The following is a 21,148-nucleotide window of genomic DNA, read 5'->3' on the forward strand; positions in this document are numbered from 1 at the left end:
TCTGAAGACAGCTACAGTGTCCTTACATATAATAAATAAATAAATCTTTAAAAAAAAAAAAAAAAACAAAACTCAATTCCAGTAATACATATATTAATGTAGGATGGTTGAGTCTTATATTGTAAGAAGACATTGTCAGGAAAGATCTATTTATTTTAGTAAAGTATTACAGCCATCTGCCAGAGGTAGAAAAAGGAGCCATGCCTTGCTTCTGCCCAGTCAACTGTTGCAGCCAGCACTGTGGAGTCTCACTCCCATTTGCTCTTGGTGTTTGCTCCCTGCATCTCGGCCAGCTAGACTAGTCCCAGTGCTGACCTGTTTCTGTGAAGCAACTATTGTTGTCAACTGCCTGCCACAGCTCCCAGGATGCATATACACTCACAGCCTGGAGCCACTGCTGGTGGAATAGCAGAACATGGCCTTAGCTTCTCTCACCCGATCTCCAAGAAAAAAACAGCTATTTACTTCATGTCATGCTTGTCAGGTGTGGGTGTGTCCCTGAGGCCTGCTGGGATTTGCTCTGGCTTATTCTTTGCCATCCTCGCCAAGTCTGGCCTCTGTTCCAGTGCGGCATCACGGTCCAGGCGCTCCCCCTGCTCCCCCGACTGCTTTCGAGTAGGGCTTTACTAGAAACGACATCAGAGGACCCACTTTTCTTGGGATGTTTCTCTCATGGCTGTCCAGAATAGTGGTTTCTGCCTAGACCGATGATATCCTCCAGGCTGTTTCTTTTCTTTAGTACCTTTTATTCTCAGGAAATAGGATTATGGCCCAGAACGTAGCTGTTTTCTGTTAACTGTTCTGTATACAGGCACAGCCAGTCCCTCTGCTAGTGGCGGGCTTTTAGAGCTTTTTCGGGGGTTGCCTTTTTGGCATCCAGAGGAGCTAATGGACACTTCTGTGGCTCAGATGTTCAGGTTTGTTTAATCCTCAATCAATCAAGGATTCCACGGAGCTTTGTGACTCCCTTGCTCCTAGAGTGTCGGTGTCTGAATTGATCTTCAGAGGGTGCCACAGACTGGCTCATGCAATAGGGACAGCAGTGTCCCTGGGGATTACAGGAGAGGAAAGGTGGTTACTGTCAGGTAAGTATTGCTGTTGTGAGAAATGGGGGTATTTTCCAAGACAGCAAGAACTCACTTACTAGAGGAAAACCAATTTTAAGCAAAATTTCAGGCCAGAAAAATAAAGCCGAGAATTGGATCAGGGTACGTTGTTGTTTTCAGCGAAAGCCCATCTCCTAGGTCATCAAGGAGGCCACACTTGCTCTCTTGTGCCTGGAGACCTCCAGCACGCCTGTCCTGGGTTGGAATCTGGTGTTCCCTTGGGGACAAGTTAGCTGTTAGTCTTCTCTTCAGAGGAGCCACTGGCACGATGACTCTAGTGTTCATCTTTGGAATGTATCATTTTGGGTGTCTTGTTAAAGCCTAGGATATTTTCCCCTTCACTGCGGTGAAGTGTAGCATGGCTGGAACATCTTATGGCTGCTTTTCCTCTGCGCCTGGTGTCTGTCTCAGCAGCTTTAAGCTGAACTCATCTGGTCCCATGATGAAATCTGTATCTGTTTGTCCAAATGAGAACTATGTTGGGTGTATGTAAAAAAAAACCCTGGACATGTCCTGGCTCTTGTCACGTGGACAAAGATCCCCTAGACACAGTAATTTCCTGTTGTTTGTGATTGGCCACACTAAGTCAGCACAGTTTGGTTTGTATATTTGTAGGCTGGTAGTAAGTTATGTTTTAACATGAGTCAGTTTTGCTAATGATACAAAATCTACCCCTAGCTGGAAGTTAAACCTTTACATTCCTGGTAATTTCCTGCCTGCCTACCACTGATATCTGTGGATACATTACAAGAACAGCTCCAGTAAAGCAGCAGGCCATTGTCTGCAGTCTGACTACATCATCACTAGGCCTGCTGTCAAGACCACTGCTTGTGGCTTAGACACTCTGCATCTTACCGCAGTTATGGCTGCTTACATACACTGTGTGGCCCTAGGAAAATGCTGCTCCCATATTTATTACTTAATTGGGCTTTTTTCTTTTTCTTTTTTTTTCCCCCCAGGATTTCTCCATGTAGCCCTATCTTTCCTGGAATTTGTTCTATAGACCAGGCTGGTCTTAAACTCAGAGGTTCACCTGCCTCTGCCTCTGCAGGGCTAGAATCAAAGGCCTGTGCAGCCACCAACAGTGGAAGTTTTATTTTTGGTTTTTGAAATGTCACCATAAAGTTTGCTTTTTTTTTCTATATTCTTTGTTTACATTCCAAATGATTTTCCCTTTTCCGGTTCCCCCCTCCCCCTAAGTCCCATAAGTTCTCTTCCCTCCTCCAGGTTTGCTTTTTTTAAGAGGTATGGTTTTTTGTGTTTTTTTTGTTTGCTTGTTTTTAAGATTTTTTGTTATATATACAGCATTCTGCATGCAAGTATGTCTGTGAGCCTGAAGAGGGCACCAGATCTCATTATAGATGGTTGTAGCCACCACGTGGTTACTGGGAACTCAGGACCTCTGGCTCTTAACCACTGAGCCCTTATTACATATTTTTATTTTTTCCTCCCTGCCCCTCCCCCATATTTTCAAATTTAAAAAGTAGATTTTTTCCATTATTGATTCTTGGTTTGTCTTATGCCTTAACCTTTGTTATGTTTGTTAGTTCTGACACAGTGAAACAGAGTGACAGCTCTGGTCATTTCCAGAACAAGTACTTGGAAGAGGTTTTGGATTACTTAGAGGCTGCAGGTCGGTGCAGCTGAAGGCCCTTCCTTTCCCGCCCACTGTCAGTGAGTCTGTGAGGTGAGAGTATGCATTTTTTGCTAAATGCTAATGCTGTCTGATAGGAAGGAAGCATCACTGGCTGAAGGCAGATGCCAGAAGTTTATATATATATATATATTAGACTGTTTTTCCATTATTAGAGAATATATATATTCTCTTGATGACATTCAATATCTAATTCCATTTTTTTCTTCCTTCTTTCTCTCTCTTTTGGCAGTGGCCTTCTTTTTTGAGAGAAGGTCTTGCTTTGTATCTCTGGCTGGCTCAGAACTCCTACAAAACCATGCTGGCCTTGATCTTGTGATCCTCTTGACTCTGTCTCCTGAGTGTTGGGATTACACAAATGTACCACATTGTTGAATCAAGCAGGGCATTTCTCCAATCCCAAGTGTTACACCTTTTATGTTTTATATTATAAATATATAACATAAAATTATTTTTGTATCACATAGAAGACAGTTTTATTTAGTTAATTTTAAAATATGCATGAGAATGAAGAAATGATGGAAGGAATGTGTTCACACAACTTCTGTTTTCCCTTTAATGGATAATGCTAAATACAGGAAGAACACTAACGTGAAACTAAAGCCTCAGACTTGCATGGGCAATGCAAGCCAGCTACAGTCAGACAAGTGTGGGAGTCTAAGAGTTCTTCCAGAGCCTACTTCCATTTTCTTTGTTGCTTTAACTAGAGTCACCAGTCTGTCTTCATTTTTATGATGAGACCATTGGGAGAACTAACTTAGATTTCAGACTCTTAATATATTTCTGTGGTAAAAATAAGATCATATAACACTCATGCCTTAGAAGAACTTTAACAAAGAGAAGGATCATGTTTTAATGCCAAAATTCATTTGGTAGACACAAGGATAAGGGAAAGTAGAACGTCTAAATACTGTGTGTGTGTGTGTGTGTGTGTGTGTGTGTACACCAGGGAAAGGAATCAGGAAGTCAGAAATAAGAGAACTAGCTGTCTATCCAGCATGACTACTGTAAGAATGAGGAACAAGGCAGGACAACAGAGAACTCTTAATTGTTCAGAGAACCCAGAGAACTCTGTCCCCTCCCCCGCATCCCTGCAGAATGTTGAGTCTAAAAGTATGAGCAGGTTAACCTGTCAGGGGTCCCTGACCTGTGGAGGATGAAAGATGATCTGATGTACAGAACTGGCTGAGTCACTGAAGAGACACGGCTCATCTCCATGAATGTCAAAGGAACGTAAGCAACACTGAAGCTCTTCCACTTGAGTAAGAAGTCCCTGTGCTGTACATAACCACCAAGGCCAGGAGAGAAGACAGAAGAGAGAGACACAGCCTGAGGCCGTAGGATTCATGCTGGGAGGCACCCTGTAAGACACAGGCACAGGTCTGGGTTCCTGGGTCCAGGGAAGCCAAGAGAGCTGCCACTGATGGACATAGAGCTTACACTATCAACAGTTGGTTTGAGCCATGTCAGTGATGGCATCAGTGAGAGGGTTTGCCTCCGGTCTGTCTTCCCTACAGATGAGGCAAGTAGCCTCAAAGGTAGCTAAGATAACACCTCACATCTGCGCTGCACAGCATTGGAACTTGGGTCTGAGACTAGTGCCACCTGTCAAAGTAGGGATTTTGGTGCTATTGATTTTTCTCCCGAGCACCTTCTGTGACACTGGATCTGTATCTAATTCTTCCTATGAAACAGTCATCCCTGAGAGAGTGCCAGGAAAGGGGACTGAAGATCCTGGAGGAAAGGTGTCCTACGTGCTGTTGATACAAGGCCAAAAGCAGCTGCTTCACCTCAAGGTAAAGGGACACTACTCTGAGAATAACTTCCCAGTCTACAGTTACCACAATGGCATCCTGGGGCAAGAAAAGCCTCTCCTCTCCCAGGACTGCCACTATGAAGGCTACATGGAAGGGGTGCCGGGCTCCTTTGTTTCTGTCAACATCTGTTCAGGCCTCAGGGGAGTGCTGATTAAAGAAGAAACATCCTATGGTATTGAGCCCATACTCTCTTCCAAAAACTTTGAACACGCCCTCTACACCATGGCACATCAGCCTGTGGTCTCCTGCAGTGTCACCCCTAAAGACAGCCCGGGGGACACCAGCCATCAACAAAGGAGCAGGAAGCCCGATGACCTACCTGTCCTGTCTGACTTGTGGTCACACACCAAGTATGTGGAAATGTTTGTGGTGGTCAACCAGCAGCGGTTCCAGATGTGGGGCAGCAGTGTCAACGAGACAGTCCAGGCAGTAGTGGACATCATTGCTCTGGCCAACAGCTTCACTAGGGGGATAAACACAGAGGTGGTGCTGGTGGGCCTGGAAATCTGGACAGAGGGGGACCCGATAGAGGTCCCAGTGGATCTGCAGGCCACACTCAGGAATTTCAACTTCTGGAGACAGGAAAAACTGGTGGGCCGGGTCAGGCACGATGTGGCACACTTGATTGTTGGGCATCACCCAGGAGAGAGCGAGGGCCAGGCGTTTCTCGACGGTGCCTGTTCAGGCGGGTTTGCGGCAGCCGTGGAGGCCTTCCATCATGAAGATGTCCTCCTGTTTGCGGCGCTCATGGCCCACGAGCTCGGGCACAACCTGGGTATCCAGCACGACCACCCGACCTGCAGCTGTGGGCCTAAGCACTTCTGCCTCATGCACGAGAAGATCAAGAAGGACAGTGGCTTCAGCAACTGCAGCTCCGACCACTTCCTCCGTTTCCTCCATGGCCACAGAGGGGCCTGCCTGCTTGACGAGCCTTGGCGCCAGAGCCGCAAGCGCAGAGCTGCCCATTGTGGAAATGGCGTGGTGGAGGATCTGGAGGAGTGTGACTGCGGCAGTGACTGTGACCGTCACCCATGCTGTGCGCCAACATGTACACTGAAGGAGGGTGCCCAGTGCAGTGACGGACTCTGCTGCTACAAATGTGCATTCAAGAAGAAAGGCACCTTATGTCGTCCTGCTGAGGATGTGTGTGACCTTCCCGAGTACTGTAGTGGCAGTTCTCAAGAATGCCCTGCAAACACCTACATGCAGGATGGCACACAGTGTGATAGGATTTATTTCTGCTCAGGGGGCTGGTGTAAGAACCCTGATAAGCAGTGTGCCAGGATCTATGGGTATCCTGCAAGATCTGCCCCTGAGGAATGTTACATCTCACTTAATACTAAAGCAAACCGTTTTGGAAACTGTGGCCATCCCACCTCAGCCAACTTAAGATACGAAACATGTTCTGATGAAGATGTATTTTGTGGAAAACTGGTATGTACAGATGTTAGATACTTGCCACAAGTCAGAGCCCTACACTCACTCCTCCAGGTTCCTTATGGAGATGACTGGTGTTGGAGTATGGATGCCTATAACATTACTGATGTCCCTGATTACGGAGATGTGCAGAGTGGTACCTACTGTGCCCCAAACAAAGTCTGCATGGAGTACATCTGCACTGGTCATGGGGTACTCCAGTACAACTGTGAGACACAGGAAACGTGTCATGGGAATGGGGTGTGCAACAACTTAAAGCACTGTCACTGTGATCCTGGCTTCGCCCCTCCTGACTGCCTCAGCCCAGGAAATGGAGGGAGTGTGGACAGTGGTCCTGTTGGTAATCCAGCTGATCGAAACTTGAGTCTTTTTACAGATCAAGAGAGTCTGGATGCTAAGGCAGAAGATGACGAGATAAGCCTGCACGTGGTGGTGCTTGTGGTCCCTATATTTCTTGTCTTTTTACTGTGTTGTCTGATGCTGATCGCCTACCTCTGGTCTGAAGTACAAGAAGCAGTATCTCCAGGGAGTTCATCAGAGTCTTCGTCATCATCTGACTGGTCAGAATCCGAGTCCCAGTGAAGTTCTATCTAAGATCTTCTCGTGGATCGTTGCTATTGATGTCTTGTATTTGCAGGGCAATTTTGACAAAGTGGTTTTTAGGGCATGCTGCATCTACACTGTGTAGTGTAATGTGTTTTCTATATACTTGTGTTGCTCATCTCAGAAACAACTGGTATTATATCTTGAATGTTCTTAAGGGATCTAAATGTTCTACCTTGCCCTGTCAGCTACTGTTCATAAAATAGAAGTGATTTTAAATAAATATAAATAATAAGGCCTTTTTTTTTCCCCCCTGCTTCAGATGAAGCATTATTCGAAACTAGTCATCCTCTTACTGTGATATTTAGGGTTTTTGTTTGTTTGGTTGGTTGGTTTTGTTTTCCTAAGACAGGGTTTCTCTGTTTCAGATCCCAGACAGGTTGTCCTGGGACTCACTCTGTAAATCAGGCTGGCCTCCAACTCACAGGATCTTTCTGCATCTGCCTCCCAAGTGCTGGGATTAAAAGCATGCGTGCTCTGCCTTCAACCCCACCCCCACTCCCCACCCCCAAGCAGTATCTTTAGGGGTTTTGTTTGTTTGTTTTTTTCAAGACAGGATTTCTCTGTGGAGTCCTGGCTATCCTGGAACTCACTCGGTAGACCAGGCTGGCCTCGAACTCAGAAATCCACCTGCCTCTGCCTCCCAAGTGCTGGGGTTACAGGCGTGCTCCACCATGCCCAGCTAGGATCTTTAGTTTTCAGGCACGGTACAAGACTAGATCGCAGGTACTTAGTAGGTACTTGGGCACAGGAGGCAGCTTCAGCAACAGCTCCAACCAGTACTGAGCTCAGATTTGTAGCACTTATTTTTCCCTGTTTTTCTATTGAATTTGATTTTTAAAATGTATTTATTTTTATTTACATGTATGAATATTTGCCTGCACATATGTATGTGTACAAGTTGTGTGCCTTGTGCCCAAGGAGGCCAGAAGAGCATTGGTTCCTGTAGAAATGGAGCCATAGGCAGATGTGAGCTGTCATGTGAGTGCTAGCTAGAAACTGACTCTGGGTCCTCTGCATGGGCAGATGTTCATACCTACTGAGCATCTGTCTCCACTGCTAACCTAGCAGCTGTTCTTCTGTGGGTTGCCCGTGTCTGCACGTGTAAGGTCTGCAGTGTGAAGATGCTTTCCTCTGAGGCACAATTCCTTCTGTGTGACAGAAGGTTCAACACCACAGTCACTGTCACACTCCCCACAAACAGACAAGAAGAGCGAGTGGTGGGTACTCCACCCAAAAGTCTACATTCTGTGTCACTTGAGTCTTTCTCTTCAGTAAAAAGGAATAACATTTGATGAGTCTGATTGTCCAGATGGTTCCTTAATTATTGAGATGTATCAAGAACCTCCTGCAGTATCTGATTATTTTCAAAGGCTCTTGAAACCGACCATTAACTGCGAATAGAGGTCAATAGTGTGTTCTTGATTAGCTTGTGCAATGCCCTAGACCCAGTTCCCAGGTACATATGGGGTCTCGTACCTGTAATCTCAGCACTGGGGTGACTGAGGCAGGTGAACTGGCCAGTGCGTGGCCAGCCTGTACTACAGAGTAAGACCCATATAATAAAAATGTGCAATTTAGCTGGGTCCCAGTACTTGGGAGAATGAGGCAGGTGAATATCTGAGTTCAAGGCCATCCTGGTCTACGTAGAGAACTACTTTTTTTTGAGTTCTAGAATAGCCAAAACTACACAAACCCTGTCTCATCTCGGGAAAAACAAAATAAATGTAATGTGCAATTTATTACGAAATTAGAGAACTGTATCAACTCTTGCTTTGTTTTGCCAAGTAGAAGATTCTGGTCTTCAGCATAACAGACCTTAGATAGTAGAATTTAGGTCCTTGCAGTGGTTTTCAACCTAGGCTGCAACTACCTTTTCACTGGGATCTCCTAAGACCATCTGCATATGTTTATATTATAATTCATAACAGTAGCAAAGTTATATGTATGAAATAGGAATGGAAACAACAGGGAGAACAGCCTTCAGGGTCAAAGCGCTAGGAAGGCTGAGAACAACTGCGCTAAGATATTGTAATCCTTTGAGCTATGACAACACCTTACAAAGCTAAAAGGATTTGCCCACAGAGCAGACACAGTGAGGGCAACACAGCTCAGAGCGTGAACTCACTGGCTCACCTTCAGCTGGGATGGGGAGAAGCATGACTAGCAGACATGGCTGTGTCCAGTACGAAATGCCAGCTAAAGACACAGTGGGTATGTCCACTAGGCAGCAAGGTGACTGGGCCTGCAATCAGCAGACAAGCTAGCCATCCATGTTTGGAGAGCTGTGGAGCTGATTGACGCTGCCTTGCTAGAGGAAGGATATCTCCTGTGTGCATGTTGCTGAAATGAAGAAGACTGGGAAGATGTCAGAGTATCCACTGTGGGAGAGCATTATTCTGGAAAGCCCAAGAAAGGTCTTTTATATTTACAAGAGCTTTACTGCAGAAGGCAGGAGAATTTCTGAGTTCAAGGCCAGCCTGTTCTACAGAGTGAGTTCCACGACAGCCAGGGCTACACAGAGAAACGTCTCACAAAACTAAAAATAATGTTTATGTAATGAATCCAGGAACACACTGAAAGCTCACCATGATCAGGTTGTCTTCAGTCCAGAAGTGCAGACGGGTCAGCATCCACAAACCAAGAAGTGTAACCACCGTAAGCCACATGAGGAGAGACACAAGGGCAGAATACGCGATCACCTTGGTTAGTTCAAATCTAACATCCATTCGTGATTAAAAACTCCAGAAAGTCTAGGAATAGAGGGGACATTCAACTGTAGGTAGACTATAGTCGGATGTATAGCTAACATCATGTAAATGGAGGAAGAACTCAAAAGCATTCCCACTAAGATGAGGAGCAAGGAGTCTGCTCTTGTCAGGGAGAATGCTAGAAGTCTTAGCTAGAGTCAAAACATCCTTGTGTGTAGACAAGATTCTATGTATCAGACTCAGCAGGCTGGAGGGAAAGTTCTTAGAGCTGATGGATACTTTCAGCAAGGTGACAGAACAGACAGTTCTCACAGAAATCAGCAGTCTTCCAGTGTATCAATGATAAACACAGTGGGGTAAAGCATGGAAATGCTCCCAATCCCAATTGCCTCAAAGATGCTTTGGAATAAATTCTCTACAAGCCTTGGCTGTCCTGGAATTTGCTCTGTAGGCCAGGATGGCCTTAAACTCAGAGATCAACCTGCCTCTGCCTTCCAGGGCATGCACTACCATGTACAGTGTCTCTGCAGTGAAAACATCAAAATACTGAAGAAGGAAACTGGGGAAGACACTTGTGAGGGCTGGTTGTTGACCTGGCTACATCTAGAATGAACTACAATCCAGAAATAGAGGGCAGACCTTGAGGCTGGAAGACACAGGCTTCTGACCCAGATCTTGACTTGGAGATCTTGAGGCATAGTGGCCATGAGAAACTCAGGCCCAGGCAAAGCAATACAAAAGACTGAGGCAAGCAGAGCAAGGCCAGTCTTGGACAAAGCAAGTTCCAGATCACACGGTTGCACACATCTTTACTCTGGGCCACACCTTCTGCTGGAAGCCTCCATAAGGACACTGGAAGAAGGAAGACTCACTTCTTTGCCTGCTTGCTCTAACTTGCCAGCACGTTTGTCGGAACCCACTTTTTCCAACTTCTCTAGAAGACCAGCTGGAACAACTGGCCTCATGGGACTGAGCAACTACTAGATCCTTGGACTTCCCATTCACAGCTGCCCATTGTTAGGTTAGTTGGACTACAGACTGTAAGGCATTATGAGAAATTCACTTAATATATAGACACATTCCATGTGTTCTGTGACTCTCTCTAGAGTTACACCTAGACTTAGTCACCCCAACTAATACAACACTAGAAGATGGAAAGGCCTCCCGTGCTCATGGGTTTTGGAAGAATTAATATTATAAAATGGCTTTCTACCAAGAGCTATCTAAAGATTCAAGTATCTCCATTAAAATGTCAATACCATTCTTCACAGAATTAGTTTAAGAACTTAATGTTCATATAGAAGCACAAAGACCCCACATACCCAAAGCAATCCTGAGCAAAAATAATGGAGATATTGTCATACATGACTTCAAATTAAACCACTGAGTCATAGTAATCAAAGCAGTGTCAGCAGGACACAAAACAGGCTCATGGAACAATGGGCTGGAATAGCGGACATGCACCCAAACCCACACAGCTACAACTGATTTCTGACAAAAATGCTAAGCAAGCACTTTGAAGAAAAGGTGGTCTCTAATGAACAGCGCTGGTTACCCTGTATAGGATGGAAGTGAACTGTTATCTATCCCTCTGTCCAAAACTCAACTCCAAAGTAAGACTTCTAACTCTGGAACTGCTCTGGGAAAAGGTGGGAACTCAAGCTCTAGAATGGGGGAGGGGTTTCTGAGTTGGACCTCAGTCATGCAGGAAGGGAGGGCCACTCTCAATTACTATGACCTCACAAAATTAGAAGCTGCTGTGTGGCAGAGGAAACAGTAACTGTCCTGGAACTCACTCTGTAGACCAGGCTGGTCTCCAACTCAGAGGGAGACAGTCTTCACTGGCAACACATTTTTGCTGGCTATAGCTAATGGAGAATTAATATCCAGAATAAACAAATAACTAAAAAAAAAAAAAAAACAAACAAAAAAAACTAAGCATGGAAGCAACCACATCAAAAACTAGGCTAAGAAACTGAGAGTTTTCAAAAACAAAAAACTAGAACAAACATGCGCTCGTGCGCGCACGCACACACACACAAATCCCCAAGTTGTCAACAATATTTTTAAAGTTGTTCAACATCTTTTTTTTTTTTTTTTTTTTTTTTTTTTGGTTTTTCGAGACAGGGTTTCTCTGTATAGCCCTGAGCCCTGGTTGTCCTGGAACTCACTCTGTAGACCAGGCTGGCCTGAAAATCAGAAATCTGCCTGTCTCTGCCTCCCAAGGTGTGTGCTACCACTGCCTGGTGGTGTTCACTACTCTTAATCACCAGAGAATGTTAATTAGAACTACTCTGAGATCCTACTTTAGTGCAGTTAGCATGGCTACCATCACAAAAGCAGTGCTGAGGATGGGCAGGAAGAGGAACCCGCTCTGCTGGTGGTCACGGTATAGACTGGTGCATCAGCTACAGAAACTGGTGTGCCCTGCCCAAAAAACTAGAAGCAGAACTTCCATTAGTGCAGCTACAGCACTCAGGAAAATGGCCCACGAGTGCTCTATCCTGCTGTCCCAAAGATAATCCACGTTCATATTCATTGCTGCTTTATTCATATAGCAAGGAAATGGAATTAACTTATGTGCCCACCTCCTGATAAGGAAAATGTATATATACAAAATTGGATTGTATTCACCTGTAATGAAAATGAAATTTCCAGGAGCTGGACAGAACTGGAAATATCATGTAGTCAAGGCTTAGGAAGACACTCTCTCAGTGTGGATCTTGGTTTCCAACTCTCACAGTCTACACTGTTCTAGGGGTGTGTGTGGAGTCAGGAGCTTAGAAGGTGAGAGGAGGGCAGAGGACTCACATGCTATAGAGTGGAAGGGAATTATTAAGAATGGAAAAGTTTAAGCAAGGATGGGACGTGGGAAGGTCGGGAGAGCAGGAAGTGGAGAGTGGGTGTGGTCAACCAAAAGTAATGGTTACGAAAGGGCCTTAGGAAACTTAATACTTGATGAGCTAATGAAAGCAAGAGTCTGAGTGCACATCCGCTGTGTGAGCAGAGAGCTGCCTCCAGAAGCCGCCAGTTATCAGAAAAAACCTGGGTGCCCAGGATAGGCACTGTTTGTATAAATCATTGGTCAGGGAGAACCCCAGAGTCCCTCACATAATATACAGCCATTTGCTATGGCTGTCAGGCGCCAACCAGAACTACATGGTGGAACCATTTTGCTATAGATAACACAGAGCCTAAAATCTCCAGAGGATATATGCTCAGCTAATGGTTGCAGGATATTTCATTACTGGAAGAACCTGTTTCTAGTTGTGGTGTGGCTCAGCCTTAGCTCACACCTTTGATTCTTCTGGCTGGAATACAGACATGCACTTAGCACATACCCCCAGTCCCAAACAATGAAGGGAAAGTTAGTTGGTAGAAGGAAGCAGCCATGTTTGAAAGTGATGTCTAATTGAGTGGCAGAGTGACAAATCAAAGAAACATTTGACAGAATAGGATATTCTCTTAGGAGAAGAGAGAGGATAAGGGAAGTCACTTAAGAGAGTGCAGAGAGAGGAGCCAGTTTTTACCAGGAAGGGTTTTCTGTTTTGTTTTTTTTGTTGTTGTTGTTGTTGTTGTTGTTTGTTTTTTTTATTTATTTATTATATGTAAGTACACTGTAGCTGTCCTCAGATGCCAGAAGAGGACGTCAGATCTCTTTATGGATGGTTGTGAGCCACCATGTGGATGCTGGGATTTGAACTCATGACCTCTGGAAGAGCAGTCGGTGCTCTTACCAGCTGAGCCATCTCTCCAGCTCCCTGTTTGTTTTTTTGACACAGGGTTTCTCTGTGTAGCCCTGGCTGTCCTAGAACTCACTCTGTAGACCAGGCTGGCCTTGAACTCAGAAATCCGCCTGCCTCTGCCTCCCAAATGCTGGGATTACAGGTATGCGCCACCACCGCCTGGCTTACCAGGAGAGTTTTACAGAGATGGGTGAAGAGGGAACAAGACAGAGTGAGGAGGAGCTAGAAGCTGACAGAACAGATGGCCAGAGTTAGCTTGAGGCCGTAGAGCAGTTCAGTGTGAAGCGGAGATAAGTCAGATAGAATCAGATAGCATGGAAAAGGAGTTTGAGTCAGAGCTCAGCAACAACTAGGAAGGGGTGAGTTTATTCAGCAGCAAGTCTCAGAGACTGACAACATTCTAGCGTAGTGTCAGGGAAGTGCTAGCAATCACCCCCCCCCCAAAATACAGTCAGGAGCTGGGTCCCATGCAGCTCACAGCAGGGTCTTTATTTGAGTTAGCTTGAGCCCCTCAGCTCAACATGCAGGATGGTTTTGGATGAGGAGAGGAGCCCCGCATGTCTATTGGGGCAAGGCTTTATAACAAGCAGTAAGCAGGGGCTAGGAGGCTGCCAGTGTGCAAGCATCTATTTGGATAGCTACTATGACCTTTAGCATAATTGACTGGTTCTGGGAATCAAATCTGAAACTTAATGTTGTCTATTTCCTTCTGCATTGTTAGACAGTAGGCAAGGGGTGTGGGCTTGTAACCTGGAGGTGCAGCTCTGTTGGATTGATAACCTGGAGATACAGGTCTTTTGGGGGTGAGCCTAGAGATTCTAACTAGGCTCAGGTTTTATTGGGGGGGGGTAACTTGGAAACTAATGTTAAGTACTGGCCTATTAGTTTACCAGAATTTAAACTTGGTTTAGGTTTTCTATAAAGGAGTCTGAATTTAAAAGATCTGGCCTCTCACTAGTCCCAGCTAAGATTGTACAGAGGCTAGAAGTTTCCAGGACTAGGCCTAGGTTAGCAGACTGAGGCAGTATTACAGGAGAATAAAGGCACCATTGACAGCTATGGTTGGTGGAGAGGGGAGAGCTGTTTTCTTCTCAGTGTAGCCACGAAGGTGTGCATGTAAATCCTCACTCCTGTGCCTATGAGCAACACTAGTACAACCTGAGTCACCAAAGCAAACCAGACAGGAGCCGGAGAGGCACCTGGGAAAAGGGAGGAGGGGGCTCCTGAGGAGAGGTGGGCGAAGAGAGGGCAAGACTGAAATAGAAGTGCATGTGTCTGAGATGTCATCATGAAGCCAATTATTAATTATTTATTATTATTATTATTATTATTATTGTTGTTTTTCAAGACAGGGTTTCTCTGTGTAGCTCTGGCTGTCCTGGAGCTCACTCTGTAGACCAGGCTGGCCTCGAACTCAGAAATCCACCTGCCTCTGCCTCCCAAGTGCTGGGATTACAGGTGTGCGCCACCATGCCCGGCTATGAAGCCAATTATTGTACTTAGTTAATATATACTAATCAAAATATTTTTCTAAAAGTAGGGGCAAGGTTGCTCATGGTGGTATACACTTTTAATCCCAGAACTCTGGAGGCAGAGGGAGGAAGATCTGTGAGTTTGAGACCAGCTTGGCTGACAGAGTTTCAGGATAGCTAGGGCTATGTAGAGAGACACTATCTCAAAAAAAGAAGAAATTTGAATTTGATCCCACAACCCATGAAAAGTCGGAAAGACAGAACTCACCCTACAAAGTTATATTTTGACCTCTACAAGCTCCCCCACCCAAATAATAATGATAATAATAGGGCAAACTTACAAGTCTCTAACCCTATATTTACTATCATGTTATTTTCTTTTCTTTTATCATTTTTTTTTGTTGTTGTTTTTTGAGACAGGGTCTCACTATGTAGCCCTAGCTGCCCTAGAACTCACTCTGTAGACCAGGCTGGCCTTGAACTCAAAGAGATCAGTCTACCTTTGCCTCTTGACTGCTCGGATTAAAGGTGTGCCCCACTCAATCATGTAAATCTTAAGAGAAAGGAAAAAGAAGAAAATCTGTCAGGACTGACAAAATACATTTAGTAAAGTTGCAGGATGAAAAGATGGACACAGAGAGAACACTGACAGCTTTTTACAATTAACATTGTTTTTTTCCCTACAAGGCAGAGATTTATTGGGGGAGGTTGGGGGTGGAGACAAAGGGGAAAAGGAGAAAAACGGCTAACATTGTTGAAAAAGAAATTTAGAGAGAAATTTCATTCATAGTTACTACAAAAATCCAAACATTTGAGGATGAAATTTTAAAGTATGTTTTAAGATTTATCTTTACTTCATGTGTACAGCTGTTCTGCCCGTGTGAATGTATGTGCACTGTAAGCATACAGTATACATGGAAGTCACAAGAGGGAGTGGAGCCTTGGACCTGGGGTTACAGATGGTTGTGAGCTGACTGTAGGTGCTGGGGGATCTGCCTGGAGTCTTCTAGAAGAACAACCTGTGCCCCTCTTAACTGCTAAAGTCATCTCTTCAGACGCTTAAGTGTAGATTTCACAAAGGTAATAAACAATTTCTACAATAAAAACCATAAAAGGTCTGGTGAAAGGAGCACAGGGTAGGAACTCCCTTGTACTCAGAGTTGCTGCTGTGGCTGAAATACGCATCGAAGACTAGAGAGATGCTCAGTAGTTTAGGGCACTTGTTCTTGTAGAAGATGCACGACTGGTTCCCTGCACCCACATGACAGTTCACAACGGTCTAACTCCAGTTCTAAGGGATTTGATGTCCTTTTCTGGCCTCTGTGTGTTTCAAGCATACATCTGGTGTGCATATACACACAAACAAAATGTTCATATTGATAAAATTTGAAAATCTAAAAGAATGAGTTATGAATGTAATGTAGTTTCTAAAAAAAAATACTATTGGCTCTCCTGAAATAGAAAAAGGAATTCTATTTTTTTTTATAGACGGCACACATACACAGAGACAAAAAAATCAAAAATACACAAGCAGAAAGCATACAGTATCAAAAACCAATACTGAACTGCAGCAACAATAGAAGTCCACCTCACTCAACTATCATAGTAATCCATGCAGCAGACTGGGAATGCAGCCCAGATTGTAGAATGGTTGGTTGCCTAGCATGCAGGAAGCCCTGGGTTCAACCCTACAATACAATAAAAAATCTTTAGGAGTATTAGCCAGGAAGTTCCCACAGGTCCCAAAGCATGTAGGCCATCCTGTTGCCCTGGGCTACCCACTAGGACAGGACTGTAAGACCCTATAACTGAAGACACCACGTGTCTTGGTTTCATGATACAAAAAGAAAAAGCTTCAATTTAGCTAGAATCTTCCTTATTGAGTGTTGTGAGTTGCTTTGCACACAGCTGCAGGACTTCTGTGACCTGAAAGAAATGTCCCTCTATAGTTGGTGCGTTTGAAGACTTGGATTCTAGTTGATGGTTGGCCTTGCTGGAGGGAGTATGCCACTGAAGGCAAGCCTTGGTGGTTTCAAAGACTCCTGCCATTTCTAGTGTGCTGGCTCTCCTGTTTGTGGACTGAGATGTGAACTCTAGGTGTTTTATGCTGCCATGCTGGGTGCCTGTCGCCATACTTTCCCATAGTCCTCATGGTGATGGGCAAATATCGCTCTGGTACTGTAAACCCCAAATAAACCTTTTCTTCTCTAAGTCGCCTTAGTCATGGTGTTTTATCACAGTCATAATGCTGTAACTAACAAGGTAAGAGAAGTCAGCACTGGTCTCTCCAGCTTCAGACCTTGCATGCTACAGTACCAACTCAACAAGCACAAGATTCCAGCACAATAGTGTACTACTGTCTGCGCAGAAGCAAGTGATCTCTGAGTAGATTCGAGGCATGCTCTGTAGGAATGAGTTCACGCCAGTTCTATGGACCTAGGCAAAAACCTACGGCAGGGGAGATCATGAAACTTAAGGAAACCCATTCCTTTTGATAAACGAACATGTTGAACTTCCTGACAAATTTCTTTCTATTCAGATTAGTCCTGCCCTCAGCCTTGGTCAAAGCAGCAAGTGATGATTAATGAGAGACACAGTGACAAGGTACTAACATTAAATGGGATACTGACATCTCTCCCTCCAAGGATTAGGGCACATCACAGAAGAGAGGGCAGAAAGAAGTTAAAAGCCTGGACTGTAGAGAGGAAGGTTATGGCACCATTGAAGCACTCATGAAATTCATACTAGTTGCACTTACCCAGAGAATTCACACAAGTCTGAGGCAGTCAACCTTCACTTACAGAGATGAGATGCTTAAGTAGCCCCATTCCACCCAGGGAAGCGAATGGGTGTGGGAGGAGAGCAGGTCGCTGTCTGCAGAGAGACAGCCACTGTGAGTCACTTGTGTGCTAGAGGACAGCATTCCATCCATGCCCAAGAAAAGTCATGGTTAAACCTAGTGGGTCTGGATCACAATACAAAAACAAAGACAAAACAAAAAGACAAAAAGTCATGAAAGTAGGTTGAGCACTTGACAGTAGAGATACGGGTTGGGCAGACAGAGGATAAAGGAGTACAAAGGGTGAGTGTGACCTGACTGTCATGTAAATATACAAAACTGTCAAAGAACTAGTTGAAGAAATAAGAAAACTGGGTGTGGTGATGTATCTCTGTAATCCCAGCTCTCAGGTTGCGGAGAAAGGAGAATCAGGAGTTCAAGGTCATTCTTAGATACATAACAAGTTCTAGGCCAGCCTGGGCTACACAAAACCTTTTGGGTTTTGTTGTTTTGTCTCAAAACAACAACAGCAAAAAAAAAAAAAAAACCCACAAAAAACAAAAAAGGAACCAGTGTGAAAATAGATACAAAGACAAATGAAATGGACAAAGAACCAGCAGATTAGCATAATCCAGACACCCAAAGATTCCTTTTTTGGGGTTATGTTCTTTTTAGCACACTGCAAAGGCAACAGGCTGACCAGTCACAAAAGTACTCTCTTCAGTCATCAACATGACACCTGAACACGGTGTCAGGAACACATAGTGGAAAAGGCAGTCCTATCCATAAACACTGCTGGCAAATTTGGATAAATCTACAGGAAAGACTGGACTATACCCTCTAATCATACTCAAAAATCAACTCAAAGTGTACTAGAAACCTAAATAAGGGCCTGAGCTGTGGCTCAGTTGGTGCAGTGCCTAAGATGCATGAAGCCCAGGCTTGATTCCCAGCTTCTCAGTATGAGAGAGGGGGAGGGAGGGGTCTGGAGTAAGAAGGAGACTCTAGTGCCTCAAGCCCACCACTTTGCATTGAAGTGGGGGATTTCTAATTGGAAGACTTCCTGGGCTACCTACTTATTTCCAGACTAACCAGTGCTTTATCCTGTGATGTCTCAAAAGACATTCCATCAACAAAACCCCCAAATAGCCAAGAAATATATGAAACAATGCACAATGTCAGCAGTTATTGAAACATTAGAAATCAAATCAGAGCCGGGCAGTGGTGGCAAGGCCTGTAATCCTAGCACTCTGGGAGGCAGAGGCAGGCGGATTTCTGAGTTCAAGGCCAGCCTGGTCTAGAGTGAGCTCCAGGATAGCCAGGGCTACACAGAGAAACCCTGTCTCGGAAAAAAAAAAAAAAGAAAAAAAAAAAAAAGAAATCAAATCAGGAGACATCTTGAATGACCAAAAGCAAACTTGGATGTGAAGGGAATTTGCACATGTTGTTGATGGGAATTGACCAGCACCATTATTACAGAAACCAATGTGGAGAGAGTCCTCACCAAATTCAAGAGACTACAGGATCTCTATGATTTAGCAGGTACAGTCGGTTAGACTTCCAAAGAAGAGGAATCACTGTGCAAGACACACCTGCTCTCCCATGGTGACTGCAGCCCTGCGTGCTCACAGCACAAAGCCATCCTCACTTGTTACAATGGGGAGGAATCTGGAGGTCACATCAAGTGACAGAAGAGAAGCACCATGTGTGCTAATCCTCTGTGGAAACCGAAAGGTTCATGTTGCTGAAGAGCAGAGTAGATGATGATCACCAGGGACAGATGGACGGACAGGGTGGAGAGAGGGAGGTGGAAAACAGGTCAGTAAGGTTCACAGAGATTTAGTTCTAATGTTTGGGAGCACAGTGGGTAAAACTATAAAAACAATCTAACAAGCTTCAAAGCTGGTAGAAAAGCATGAGATCCCCAACATATAAAAATGATTAATAATATCTGAAGAGCTGGAAATACCATTAAGCGTTTCTGCTTGGATGGAAGGGTATCCTGGTACTTGGAAGCCCAGGAATAACACAGCTCTGAGGGGAAGCCTCCTCAGCAAAGGTGCTGCAGTTCTCAGGGGAGGGTACCCCTGACTGAGCTGAGGAGCTCTGGAGCCCCAGCCCTGCTCCTTCTCTTCTCTTCTCTTCTCTTCTCTTCTCTTCTCTTCTCTTCTCTTCTCTTCTCTTCATTGCTTTTCTTCTCGGTTTCTTCTGATGGGAGAGCCACTCCATGCACACCCGGCTAGTAAATCTCATACAGGAGATTTTTTTTTTTGGATTTGTTTTTTTCAAGACAGGGTTTCTCTGTGTAGCCCTGGCTGTCCTGGAACTCACTCTGTAGACCAGGCTGGCCTTGAACTCAGAAATCCACCTGCCTCTGCCTCCCAGAGTACTGGAATCCCAGGTGTGTGCCACCACCGCCCAGCTCAGGACATTTATTAAAGAGAAGAATCTGGGAGGGGGAGGGATGAATCCAGGGAAGGCTGCTGCCTGCTTGCAAGTCCTAAGCTTGGGGAGCTCAGGGATTGGTGGCTTTTTTTCACCCTTTTCCCTGAATCAAGTCCATGGGTTGGGGTGGGCAGTCCTTCCTGGCTTCAGCTGGCTTTTGATCCATCTCTGTGGAGCTGCTCAGGGAGGCTGAGAGGAGGTGTTGACAGTGTGGACAGCTCCTGAGGGGCCTCTCCTGCTGAGGCGGGAAAGGCTCCTTTGCTGGCTGTAGGCTGGGATGTCCTGGTCTGTCTATTTTGACAGAGCTGCCATTTTTAACTATTCCTGAAATGGCACCTTACCCTGTAGGCTGGGGTGGGAAGAAGGAGCCAGCTGCTGCTTTGACAGTTTTTGTGGTGCGCCATTTACAGACTAAAAAGTACTGCCCCCTTTTTGTACATGTTTATACATGTAAAATTAATGTACTGCATCCCATAAGATATCCAAATAAGATCTCTTGTGAACACTTTTGTGTGTCTTTGTGCACACCTGAATGAGTTTGTGTGATCCGTGTCCATATGGGTGCATAGACACTAGAAGAAAGGATAAGACATGGAATCCTACAGCTGCCAGGATCATGAGGAAGATTAAGAGTTTCAGGCTAACCTAGGGTACTTGGCAAAACATTGCCACATAAACAAAGACACACATATAACCACATATAACCTAAGGGCGTGTTGGGGCTAAGCCTTTGAGATGCCAGCCACTGTGGACATGTTAACGGAGGGTACCATGCCATCTTGCATTGCCTCTGGGAAGCTGAGTCTGGATGATGTGAGGGCGAGACTATCCCTCGCCACAGGCTGCAACCCAACCCCTCCATGCTACAACATGAAGCTAAGGGAGTCAGCTCAGTGGCCGGATCTATCAGTCTGATCTCCTCAATTTGTGTATATTCACCACACTTCTCAGAGCTCAAAAGTTGCCCTAGGTTAGAATGCCCCTGTCTACAGAGCAAGGGCTTTAGAGGTCAAGACACAGATAACAGAGTGCGCCCACCTAGGGTGTCTCTAAGCACCTTGATTTGGAACATTTGGGGTTAGCAGAGCAACTGACAACAGGAAGAGTAGAGGGCTGTGGGGGAGGGGTGTTCCGTGTGGCTCCGCTGAGTGAGCTAGCGTAAGGATGTTAAGGCCTCTCTCTAGGTACAGTCCCACACTGTAGTCAGTCTGTCGTGGTACATCTCTCCGTCTTGTCAAAGGATGGACTTAGAGATGGACTACAGGAGTTGACTTTGAAAGAAGCAACCAAGAACAGAAACTAAAAGGGCACAGAGGTCAGAGTCAAGACCCAGGACAAGACCCAGCCAGAAAGCTAAGCTCACGGAAGTGGGGAAGAA

The 21,148-nt window shown here is 45.1% G+C and overlaps 1 protein-coding gene across 1 annotated transcript; it reads left to right on the forward strand.

The window, feature by feature from the left end:
- The first annotated feature begins 3,224 nt into the window (after window positions 1–3,224).
- Window positions 3,225–7,104, forward strand: LOC127673123 (disintegrin and metalloproteinase domain-containing protein 1a). The gene has a single exon (XM_052168714.1). The coding sequence runs from the start codon at window positions 4,224–4,226 to the stop codon at window positions 6,594–6,596; it is 2,373 nt and encodes a 790-aa protein (XP_052024674.1). The 5' UTR covers window positions 3,225–4,223; the 3' UTR covers window positions 6,597–7,104.
- The last annotated feature ends 14,044 nt before the right edge of the window (window positions 7,105–21,148 follow it).

Source organism: Apodemus sylvaticus, chromosome 22, assembly GCF_947179515.1.
Source record: "Apodemus sylvaticus chromosome 22, mApoSyl1.1, whole genome shotgun sequence".
NCBI classification, from domain to species: Eukaryota; Metazoa; Chordata; class Mammalia; order Rodentia; family Muridae; genus Apodemus; species Apodemus sylvaticus.